The sequence below is a fragment of the Amblyomma americanum genome, chromosome 5 (assembly GCF_052857255.1).
Source record: "Amblyomma americanum isolate KBUSLIRL-KWMA chromosome 5, ASM5285725v1, whole genome shotgun sequence".
In the NCBI taxonomy this organism is placed as follows: domain Eukaryota; kingdom Metazoa; phylum Arthropoda; class Arachnida; order Ixodida; family Ixodidae; genus Amblyomma; species Amblyomma americanum.
The window spans coordinates 17,870,796-17,883,087 of record NC_135501.1 but is presented as its reverse complement, the minus strand read 5'-3'; the positions used below and the strand labels follow the sequence as shown (position 1 = coordinate 17,883,087).

Sequence of the window (12,292 nt, the reverse complement as noted above, 5' to 3'; positions counted from 1 at the left end):
CACGCCTTGAGAGAATGGAGGAAGGTGGGAGTGAAAGAAGGAGAGAAAGAGCTGTCATCGTGGAGGGCTCTGGAAACATTTCAGCCACCTGAGGATCTTAAATTGCACTGACATCACATAGCACATGGGCGCCTTCTGTGTTTTGCGACCATCGAAACGCGGCCGCCGCGGCTGGTCGGCTGGTTTAGTTGCAGCTGTTTAGTCATAGGAGAACAGGGAGGAAAGGAAAGACACAGAACTGCGCCAGGGAGGGGGGGGGGGGGGGGGGGGGGCAGGAAGGTTGTAGTGAAAGAAGAAAGAGAGAAAGCAATGCATGTACAGTGCCTCTAGTGCTTCTGCATGCTGAGGCTTTGAGGGAGAGGCTGCATAGTGGTTGGTTGAATGAGGTGAAGAGGAGGATCGCTTGTCACGGGGGTGCAGGGTATTGTATTAACAGGAGCCACATGAGGCTTGCGACTGTCAAGAGTCAACTGTGGAGTTCAGTGCAGCGTTGATGAGGTGCAAAGAAGAGAAGACCATGATGGATGTTCATGAAAGCTGGACGCTTTGGGATGCTCATAGATTCGCCATGCTGGCGGAACAGGATATTTTCCATTCTGACATGTTGACATCAGAGTTGAACGAGCAAGACTGCACCGCTAGCAGTGGTATTGGCTCATAGAGTGACGAAAACCAGTGGCCAAACTAGTCCAGAGAGGCTAAGCCAATTACTTAAACGTGCTCGAAACGAACAGGCCAAAGCCAAGTAACTAAATGTGTGGAACAGAAAAGCAAAGCCAAGTAGCTATTTGTGTGCCAGGCTGGCTCGTTGCACGCATTAAAATGTCTGTAAATATGCTTGTGCGAGGACCTTGTTGCATGCATGCGCCAGACAGACCTTACCTGCCAGAAACGCCTCTAATTCCAACCAGCTTTCGCGGAATAATGCACTAAGCCAGTAAGCTTAGCTGTACTAATTTTTTTGGATGGTTCCTTCGGTGATGGTTGGTACTCGTCTGGCCTCCCCCAGGATGTCCTGAGGAGTGGCTGTCTGTGTGGTCTGGTGCCCTAGTGCCGCCTTCGTCTTTTTCGTGCAGTGTGCAGCGAGTACAGCCACGTGCGGACATGGAGTGTGACTCGGTTCCGGGGCATGATTTCGACCCAGCCGGGGTCGACGCCATTGGCCTCCTTCAAAGTGGTCTCCCTGGAAGACCTGGAGCCCACATCCAGTTACCCAGCGGGCAACGACTGTGGTGGGTGCTTGTGGCTTGGATGTCAACATACTTCCTCACCACTCCCAGAGCCTTGCAACTAATCCTGAACTGCTGCTATCTTCCGAGACTGTACTTTAATTCCTGAATATTAATTTTTAGACCCACCGTTCTGCTTTGCCTCAGTCATTGATCACACGCAGTGTGGGCACACCTTATGCTCATGTCACAGTACATCATGGGGGCTGAAGGTTGTCCAGGGTGCTGTTGCTACCCTTCATATTATCAGTCAGTCAGCCAATCAATCAATCAATTGGCCAGGTGGTCAATCAATCAATGCATAAATCAAGAAATCAATTTATTTATTAATATTTATTTCGGACAACATTACATGATGTCTGCAGGGAGAGGCTAAAAGAGACTTGGTTGCATCCTCACGAGACTTAACCTCCGCATTACACATCAAAGCAGATTGCACGCAGCAAACATGTAGACGAAAATAATGATACAGCAAACATAGTGCTAAAGGAATTCAGCACAGTCATACAGTAAGCAAGGCCTAGGCTGTATTTAGGGAGATAAATACAGAGAAAATGCAGCAAATGAACAACAGTAGGTGGTGCGTAAATATGACCCCGCCATTGGTAAGGCGGCAAAAAAGCAGGAAAACGGATACATTCGCACAGAAGAGTTTGAAAACAGTACGGAATGGTCAGAGATCGAAAAAGGGACAAAACTGCTGAGTAATGTATGAAATACACAATGTAGTTGATATTCATAATGGAATGTTACGTGGAAGTGCTCAAAAGGCAGCCCATTTTCCTTTTGAATTGGCCCGTAGTTGCACTTTCCCAGACACAAGAATTAATATGTTGCATAATATAATGTGATTTGGTGATCTGTAGTGTCTGTGCCATAGTTAGTGTGAGGCCTAAAACTGATTAAAGAAATTACATGCAAGTTATGTTGCATATCTCTAGTCAGGTAAGAACGAGAGGAGGACGCAAAGTCTTGTTTGTTTGTTTTTTTGGTACACTAGCAGTGCTAAGTAATGCCTGTAGCGCAGAAAAAATGGTAACACATTGTAACTGTTAAACATGTTATCAGTAAGAGGATATTTACCCAACATAACGCAAGGCTCTCGTTTGCAAAGCAAACAACCTATCTGAGCTAGTTTTATTGCATGTTCCTCGCACTAAATGACTGCACGCAATATGAGAATGAGAACATAATATCCTGTCATGTTATTCTTCTTGATAACAGCATTGGTCTAGTTTTCTTCTTTTCACCATCTCTTTTTTGTTCCCGATTTGATTTTTGAGGCTCGGAGTGCTCTGAAGCTGCCCGCCTGAGTAGTGTAGCTCAACTCAGCGAGTTGGTGCACCATATGCCTTTCTGTCCGCCGCAGGCAGTACCCATGTGGCGCTGATATCTGGCCATCTCTACGCCGCGATAAGGCGTATTGCATCCCCGTGTCAGTTAAAAATTCGGCTCCCAGCTGTCTAAGCCCCCAAGTCAGCGAGCGGGCACAATCCACGCCTACTCGCCTTTTAGTCCGCCGGTGGCAATGCATGGCACGTGACGCACGCATGATCTGTGCCGCGCACAAGCAGGAGGGAAGATGCCCTGCCTTTTCCACATCTGCAAGAAAACTTCCCCACAAGGAAGCGCACCAGCGCAAAACAGATTCTCTGCACAACGGTGCAAAGTTGCACAGAAGCTATTTTGTCGGGGTGCGTTTTCTTGCATACAAACGTTTTATGAATTTTTCCGTTGCTTGACAGAGCCATGTGGATGCCTCGCGAGAGCCATTGCATGGGGTCACTGTGTTCGCGGTCACTGTGAAAGTTAGTCTTAACCGAAGGACACGCGGCAGTCTTAAGCTGATTTTTTTTTTTCTACATTGAGTCTTATGAGAACCTAACTAAGGGCCTCACATTGTCCACCTTATTTGAGAATTCGTTTTAACAGCGTTCATGTTAATGGGAGCGAACCGTGCTTAACGAAAGAAACCAGCAGTCATTGAAACCAAGGAGATCATAGGGGAATTGGCCATTCCCCGCATTTAGCTTTTGTGTGTTTGTCTGTTTGCCTCTTTGTGTGGAGACGGTTTTGTGGCAGGCTGCTCACCTGCTCACTGGGTGGTGGCCAGTCTGCCCAGGTGTATATATATAATAACGTATTTTCGTGCATATAACCCGCCCTTGCATATAGCCTGCACCCCCACTTTGAGCTGCACGAAAAAAAAAAAATATATCCTCACATATAACCTGCACGCTTACCTGACAAAAATACAACTGCGCAAATAGTGATCGTTTCAGTTTCAAAACAAATTTATTTAAAAATGGCTGCCTCAATGTTGTCACTGCTGTCATCCGATTCTATTAATATACGCCACTCTCATTGCTGCCATCCAAGGCTTCATCGCTGCTCTCAAAGATGTAATTGCCTTCGAATCCATCTGAGCTGTTGCTTATGGAACATTTTTTAAAACTTTTGCACATCATGTCAGCCGGGATCGCTCTTCATGCATCTACGATCCACTGGCACAGCAGGGCAATATCTGGCCTTCGCACGCGTCCCGTCGGTGTGAGGGCATAAAGGCCGTTGGCCATGCACTGGACATACAGCCGCTTCACGTGGGCCTTGAATGGTTTGTTGAGGCACACGTCGAGTGGCTGGAGCATGGAAGTTATGCCACGAGGTTTGTGCCTTTCTCAGCGAGGCGAGCTTTTACTGCGTCAGTGTGCAGTGACCTCGGATGGATGGAGTCCAGCACCAGCATCGACCGGCATGCCAACAAAGCATCTGGTCTTTTTTCCCAGACTGCTTGTATCCAGTGACTGATGAGATCACTAGTCATCCAAGAGCTCTCTTCCACCCGCACAACAATTCCTGGGGGCAGTGGCATACTTGGTAGCGTCTTGTGCCTGAATACGACATAGGGCACAGTTTTGTGCCATTGGCTAAAGCATACAGCATTACTATGCAGCGCAGCTTGATGTTTCCACCAGTAAGCACGGTAACTGATTTTGTGCCCTTTTTTTTCCAGAGTTGTGTTCATCAGCATCTCGAAATATACAAGAGTTTGTTCAGCATTTCCAACCTGCGACAGCAAATAACTGTGCTCTTTTCTAAGTCCGATGACGTAATGTTGAAAGCTCAGCAGTTTGTCCTTGTACGCGTCAGGAAGGCGCTGGCACATGGTAGTTCGCCCCCGCATCGAAAATCCACGTCTGGCCATAAAGCGCTGCAGCCATCCACAGCTCATACGAAATTTGAGTGGAATGTCCATTTCCCGGACCAGCTTCATGGCTTCCATCTGCGCCATCTCTGTCGACACAGCGTGGCCACAACTCCTCCGGTCCTCAATGAATTTGGCAAGTTGTGTCTCGAGGTGGGGTACGCACCAGTCTTCGGGCCACGAAACACTCGCCTGTTCCTGTTTGCTGTTTCAAGATTCTTCTTTCGCCAGTCACAAATACAGGACTCATCAGTCATGTTTTCGCGCTGCTGCTCTGTTGCCAATCTTTTCAGCAGTAGATATAATTTTCAGCTTCTCTTTCATCATGAATGATTGCCGCCGAGACACGCTCATAATGCCTGAACAAGGCTAGCCAACAGTGCAAAATACAAGAAACGGCACCTGACTCTGAAGGCCAAACAGTGTTCGAACAAAGCGTGTAATAGCATGGCCAGCACGGCGTCGTAAAATAAACAGACTATGAATGTGGATCTGGCTATGACCTGTGTTGGCCTCTTATTGTCTTAACACACGTCAATGTCGATGGGGATGCAGACTCTGCATGGCAGGCTGCGCCATGCAAATCAGTAACATAATTATTTTTTAGATGGTATTTTATTAGAAAGTTGAAGAACAGACAAAAGCATCCAGCGGTGGGATTTGAACCTATGACCTCTGCATGTCGTATGCAGTGCTTTACTGACTGAGCTGCGGCAGTGGCTGCCTTTTTACTTTTGTAGTGTATTTTTGTTGCGTGTGTTGTTGAGTGTTCACCAGTGTCACCTCCGATTATAACGGCAGATGTACAAGCTGCATGTAGAGTGTGATCGAATGGCAAGGGCACCAGCTATACTAGAGCCCTCTTATGCTGCCTATGGCATCAGGATGACCAGAACCGATACCCTCCTTAACCCTTTAACCACCAACCTCAAGCTGTACTCGTCATGGGAGATTGTATCAGTATCACCAGTGGCGAGTCGTACTCGTCTGGCCTGATGTTGCGCTGCTTCCACCGCCAAATATGAGTTACGGTCGACAGTTGTGTTTGTTGCAATTTTCAACACTAGAAGGCGGTAGTTGTCTATGGAAAACATGGTTTGCATCTTAGGACGTGTTTTAAGCCTGACAATAGTCATTTTCGCCAAAAATTTGGAAAAAAAATCTACCGATATTGTTTGTTTTGCGGATATTAATTTGGCGATTAAAAGTGTTAAAGGGCTATAAGGAAAAATTAAGTTGGCCTTTATCGATAACGTACCACGTTCTAATCACAAAGAGGCCACTCTGACTAAAAACGGACCCTTTATGAGCCAGAAAATGAGTACAAAATGCAAAATACGGGCATCGTCATAACCGGCGATTTTTTAGTAAAGTGCATGCACAAACTACACTGCCGTTCACTTCAACGGTGGCAACCTGTCCTTTTCATGAAGGATGCCACGAGTTTGAATCGACTGGTCGGAAGATTTTTAAATCCCATTTTCTTGCCAATAGGTGTCTCTTTAGCTGCTGGATAAACATCAGCATAACCAGAAGGAACTAGGGAATCAACTTTTACTGATAAGAGTAATTGCAGGGAGTTTTCCTTGAGCTGTTTAGTGGAAAAAGGTAGGCAAATGAGAGATTTGCTACAATATATAGTAAAAGCTTGTTAATTCAAACTTCAAGGGACTGAAAAGATGGTCCAAAAGTTCGAATTATCAAATTACCCTAAAGAAACTAACAAGAAACGTTTGCATCATGGTAAGACTGTGCAATTGTTGCCTGCTTTTGAAAGGAGAACTGAGTGACAATAACTATTTTTAGCGGTGAGGCTCCACCGCTACTGCATTGCATACCTCAAAATGGGTAGAATTGCATGTGAAGAGGCTTCAGCGCACAAACTGCCGTTTTGGCACACTGGAAGAACCACATGGACTGAAACGTTCATTGGTACCCAAGTGGGAGAAAAAAAATGGGGATAGAAATAAAGACTGCCGATGCGCTAATCAGCACCTGAAACGGCGCACAGCTGGGCTCGATTGGCTGTATGATGCGGGCTGGAGCAAAGCTCAGAAAAGTGAAACCAAAACTATGCGATATGACTGTTCATGGAGACTGCGATATCCATTCATCGTTATGCTTGCCATTACACACACGTATGTAGTGCATGAGCAATTCTGCAGAATCGACTTCAGGTTTCAGCAGGGCTACTTGTGCGATCGCTTGCCGCGCCGGTCATACCTGAACATGGCTTCTGTTTGGGGGCCCATTCGAATTAGCTGGTGCGAGACCAGCAGTGTCTGAAATTAGTGAGCGTACAACACCTTAGGCTTACATGGGCTTTGGCTGGGACTGCTCCAGCAGTGCAAATTGTCCGAATTTTCAAATTAATGAGCTTTTAATTACAAATGGAAGGAACCGCCAGTCATTGAGACCAAAGGAAACATAGGAAAATGTGACTTTTTTTTGTTGTGGCTGGAAGGATGTGGGAAATAAACAGCGCAATCATTTTAGGTAGAAGTCATTGCAATTTGGCAGGTGGTAGAAGGAAAGACCACCACATACCGCTGATGGGATCGGGTAGTGGCTGTTAGTGCAGGTTTCTTTTTTTCCTTTCTTGCATCCTGTTTTCGTAGCGCTTGGCCATATGAGCAAAGAAGGGAGCAGTGAATGAAAGTGACCTGACTGGTGGGTCCGCTTCGTGCAGGCCCATACGGGGAGCAGGATGACGAGCAGGTCTTCATTCAGAAGGTAGTGCCTGAGACGGACCAGCTGTACGTGCGCTTTGCTTCCTCGGGCAAGAGGTGAGCCCTGCTGCTACGCTGACACTTGCGTTTTTCTTCGTCCCCCCACAGAGAGAGAGAGGTCGCTAGCGTTCATGGTGTACACTCATCCTCTGCCCTAGTCTCTTTTGCACTGTTCACCATGCGCCATTGTGCAGCATTGAACAACATCTCGTCACGTTTGTAGGAGCAAGGCATCAGAACACTGCACTGGTGTGCAGTTTCACAGTAGGGGAGTGTGCATTTGGAGGATTTGAATGAGTAACTGGAAAGCAAGAAGGGAAAGCCATGCCATGCAACCAGCGTGTGAACTAAATTCCGGTGAACTGCCTGTGGTAACTTTACTGTTTCTGTGCTAACGAACATTCTTTTCACTGCGTGCTCCAGCTGAAATAGGTTTTCTATTGTGTTGGTTTTCTTCAGGGTTCAACTTAACGACAACGCAGCGAGCCATGGAAAGAAAAATGATAGGTGTAACGTTAAGAGATCGGAAGCAGGCAGAGTGGGTGAGGGAACAAACGTGGGTTAAGGACATCCTAGTCGAAATCCAGAGAAAGAAATGGCCACAGGGAGAGAATGTAATGCGAAGGCAAGATAACCAATGGTCCTTAAGGGTAACGGAGTGGATTCCAAGAGAAAGTAAGCGTAGCAGGGGGCGTCAGATAGACGGATGAGGTTAGGAAGCTTGCGGGGATAAGGTGGCTGCAGCTGGCACAGGACCAGCTTAATTGGAGGGATATGGGAGAGGCCTTCGTCCTGCGGTGACGCAGTCAGGCTGATGACGACGAGGTGGGGATTGGCGTTCCTCCTACTTTGCAGTTTAATCTCACCTTTTCCGAGCGTCTTGTGCATAAAAAGATGCGTACTTTGGGGTGCAGAGGCTAACGTGAGGAGTGGGTTTATTCACTGTTCTCACTGCAAAAGTGATGCAGGATGCATGACTGAGAGCACTTTCTTAAGCTCAAAACGAGCCATCACTAGCACTGTTAATTTTTTTGCTCTTTGTGCTCCTGCCTTTGATCTAGAAAAAAAAATTCACTGCCAGAAGTGTAAGCAGTCATGTGCAACCATCCTGTCAGGGCGTTCAGTGCACACCCATTGCATTCCTACATGCCTGCATGCTTTCTCAATGTCCCACTTTCAACTGCTGGGCTTCCTCCTGTTTCAGGATCTGTGTGATCAAGTCTGTGGATGGGACGACGGTGACCTCCTTCTGCGTGCACGAGTGTGAGGGCTCCAACCGGATGGGCTCTCGGCCAAGGCGCTATATTTTCACAGGCCACAGCAGTGGTGCCATACAGGTGCACATCTCTGCTAGTTCACCTCATTAACCGCAAACAGCTGTGAAGCTGTTACATTTATTTCTTGATGTAAATATAGTCGATCTTGGATATATCGAACTTGAAGGGAATCACGAAAAAGTTCAATATATCGATAATTTGAAATACAAAAGACGCCTATTAGATGTTTATTTCAAAATTGTGCACATCTCAGACAATTTCCCCAGGATCGTGACAAGTGGGAACTTCCCCACTATGCACTTCAATGCACTTGGTTTCGGTGACTGTTGGCTTCCTTCATATGTTTGTCAAACGAACCCCTCATTTCCTTAACTTTGTCTGCTAAATAGCTTAACGAGGGTCTCGGTTCTGGCAGTCTTGATGCTATAGGTAGCATAAGAGGACTCTCACAGTTTCCGCCCTCGCCGTTTGATTGCGTTCTTTGTCACACTCGCAGTAATACAGGACGTGCTACGTCCGCCGCTATGGTCGAGGGTGGCGCTAGTGAACACTCTCAAGGTTCGCTTACACCGAATAAACTTAAATACCCACGAGAGCAGCAGATTGGACAGCCATCGCCATAGCTCAGTAGGTAGAGCACCGGACACGATATTCGGAGGTCGTGGGTTCGGATTCCACCGGCGACATGGTTGTTTTTCTGCTGCTTTATAAATAATTTTCGTTAGACGACAGATTAATCGAAGCATTATTCTTCCATTCATCAGCACTAGAAATTAAAAAAAAAATAGAAACATTCTTCTATGCACGTTGGTTTCGATGTCCGTTGGCTTCCTTCATATGTTTGTCAAACGAGCTTCTCATTTCCTTTGCCTTGTATATATATATATATATAGCCGCTGTGGTTGCTCTGTGGTTATGGCGCTCAACTGCTGACCCGAAAGCATTTTCGGACAGCAGCTGGCACGTCACTGGTCATATCTTTTCTTTGCCATTTAAAGCAGTCGCGCCAGTTCATGATGCCATTGTACACCCTTTGTCAAAAGTTTAGAACCCAGGGGGTCTGCTTCAGAACCACACACCGTGTGTCTTGTAATGCATCCTTAGCGAATAAAATCTATTGAAGGGCAGGAGAGTTTTGGTCCTGTCCCTTTCAAGAGGCAGCACTTCCACGAATGCTAAACAAGCCCCACTGCACAGCTTAGAAGCAAAGCCCCTGGGCTCCAAACTTCTGACAAGACTGTACATGCCTCTTACTTACATGCGTGGTTTTCTTCCAACTCACCGAAACTGCGCGCTTGCTGCCGGCTTTTCAATGTTTGTGTAATGCCGCCTCCTCACAGGGCTTCACTGCATTTTCGAATTTCTTCCCGTCTTTTGAAATCTCAATTAATGAGGCGTTACTGCCCATCATGTTATTTTAGTTGCCAGTCATACCTCAATTCATGGATCTCATTTTGGTACTCATTTTAATGAGCTCATTACATGTTTCACACTGTTATGCTGTGTAATTGAGTAGCACACATTTCTAATGCATGATGTTGTTTAGTATGGTGCTGAATCAGTGTATTTTTGTTTATTTCAGTTGCAAAGATTGTACAGCATATTGAAAAAAAAAAAGGGGGCAGCAATATTTCATTTTGGCGGTAAAATTCAGCGCGAACGGACGAAGGACACAGAAAAGGGGACAAAACAAGCACTGTTTCGCAGCTAAGATTTATTAGGAAGGAACGCAAAAATATATACATATACAGAAAAACGACATATGTGCGATAGGTAGGATGTACACAGATAGCGACAAGGGCCACTGTCGCCTCCAACGTTCAAAAACCCGAAAGCACTGTGTCACAGATCAAACAAAAAAGGTGGTACATCAAGAGGCATCTAAAAAACCTATCTCGCTATCATATGATGCAACCGAGGGAGTATTGTCACAGACATCTTTTTTCTTTTCAATGAAATATGCCTCCATTATCTCTCTAGTGCGCTGGTCGCGATGTGGGTACAACACGGTGGTTTTTTTTAAATCTGCTTCGCACACCTCTATTTTTCTTGGTGCACTCTGCACAGTGTTGAGCAATGCTTGAATGAACGGTGTCTGAAGAAAGGTTATCATGTTCCATGAGCCGAACGTTCAAGCATCGCCCGGTCTGTCCAATATACACTTGTTTGCAAGAGAGCGTTATCTCGTAGACAACACCGCAAACACATTCTAAAAATGGGGAGCGGTGATGCACTGTGCATACGAACGAGCTGACGTTACGCCGCCTATCTACTCTGCTTCTAGTCATGGCACAAAGGCGCTGCACTTTAAACGGCGCTGTGCACACGACGTCAACTCCAAACCTCCTCCCAACATTCCTAAGGTTGTGTGACATGCGATCGACATACGGAATTGCCACGGTTTTCTTCTTTTCTCTTTGTTCTTACTCCGCACCGTTCTTAGTGTTCCCGGAACGACCAGCCTTTACCGGGGAAAGGAGCTTCTCACACGCTCTTGAAATGACCGAGTCTGGAAACCCTGCGGCCGCAAGCCTTTGTACTTGAAAGAACACACCTTCAGGAACGCTATGCACACAGGACTTGTCAAGTGCGGAACGTAAACACGAGAGAGCGATGCCTATCTTAACCAACTTAGAGTGCCCTGACGAAAAGTTCAGTATCGGCTTCTTGGACCTAGGTTTGTTCACCCAACACACATGCCCATCCTTGAACCTGAGCCTGAGGTCGAGAAAGTGGAGCTCGTCGTTCACTGGCACTTCTAATGTGAACTTAAGGCCCATGGCATTCTCTTTAAAAACCTTCAGGACGTCTACAGTACGCCTCGCCTGTCCATCCTTCTCAACCAGTACAAGGAAATCGTCCACATACCTCCAAATCCGTAATGCCAGACCATTAAGGTTATGGGATATGGCCTCATCCACTTTTCCAAGGAAGATGTTACTGAGAACCGGAGCTACACGGGACCCAGTGCATACGCCCTGTTTCTGAAGGAAGATTTCATCTCGCCATCCTACAAACTTGTACTACGCCCTTCCCCATGACAAACTCATGGTTGCAGTAAAGGAGTGTATCACCCAACAAAACGACGAAGTGCAGTTTATAAGTTGAAGTGGGATTTCGGTTGAGAGTTTTTTGGAGCTGCTTTCTTTCTACCTGAATACGACGTTTGTGGGATGGCGAGATGAAATCTTCCTTCAGAAACAGGGTGTATGCATTGTGTCCCGTGTAGCTCCGGTTCTCAGCAACATCTTCCTTGGAAAAGTGGATGAGGCCATATCTCGTAACCTTAATGGTCTGGCATTACGGATTTGGAGGTATGTGGACGATTTCCTTGTACTGGTTGAGAAGGATGGACAGGCGAGGCGTACTGTAGACGTCTTGAAGATTTTTAAAGAGAATGCCATGGGCCTTAAGTTCACATTAGAAGTGCCAGTGAACGACGAGCTCCAGTTTCTCGACCTCAGGCTCAGGTTCAAGGAGGGGCATGTGTGTTGGGTGAACAAACCTAGGTCCAAGAAGCCGATACTGAACTTTTCGTCAGGGCACTCCAAGTTGGTTAAGATAGGCATCGCTCTCTCGTGTTTACGTTCCGCACTTGACAAGTCCTGTGTGCATAGCGTTCCTGAAGGTGTGTTCTTTCAAGTACAAAGGCTTGCGGCCGCAGGGTTTCCAGACTCGGTCATTTCAAGAGCGTGTGAGAAGCTCCTTTCCACGGTAAAGGCTGGTCGTTCCGGGAACACTAAGAACGGTGCGGAGTAAGAACAAAGAGAAAAGAAGAAAACCGTGGCAATTCCGTATGTCCATCGCATGTCGCACAACCTTAGGAATGTTGGGAGGAGGTTTGGAGTTGAC

At 46.6% G+C, this 12,292-nt stretch overlaps 1 protein-coding gene across 4 annotated transcripts in view; it reads left to right on the top strand.

The window, feature by feature from the left end:
- Positions 1–12,292, top strand: part of LOC144132309 (BTB/POZ domain-containing protein KCTD3) — a 175,348-nt gene that overhangs the window by 149,540 nt on the left and 13,516 nt on the right. For all 4 annotated transcript variants that reach the window (XM_077664627.1, XM_077664623.1, XM_077664626.1 and 1 more), the window contains 3 exons: positions 1,077–1,232; positions 7,124–7,220; positions 8,368–8,500. In XM_077664627.1, the coding sequence (XP_077520753.1) occupies positions 1,077–1,232; positions 7,124–7,220; positions 8,368–8,500 (386 nt within the window). The remainder of the gene's footprint in view (positions 1–1,076; positions 1,233–7,123; positions 7,221–8,367; positions 8,501–12,292) is intronic.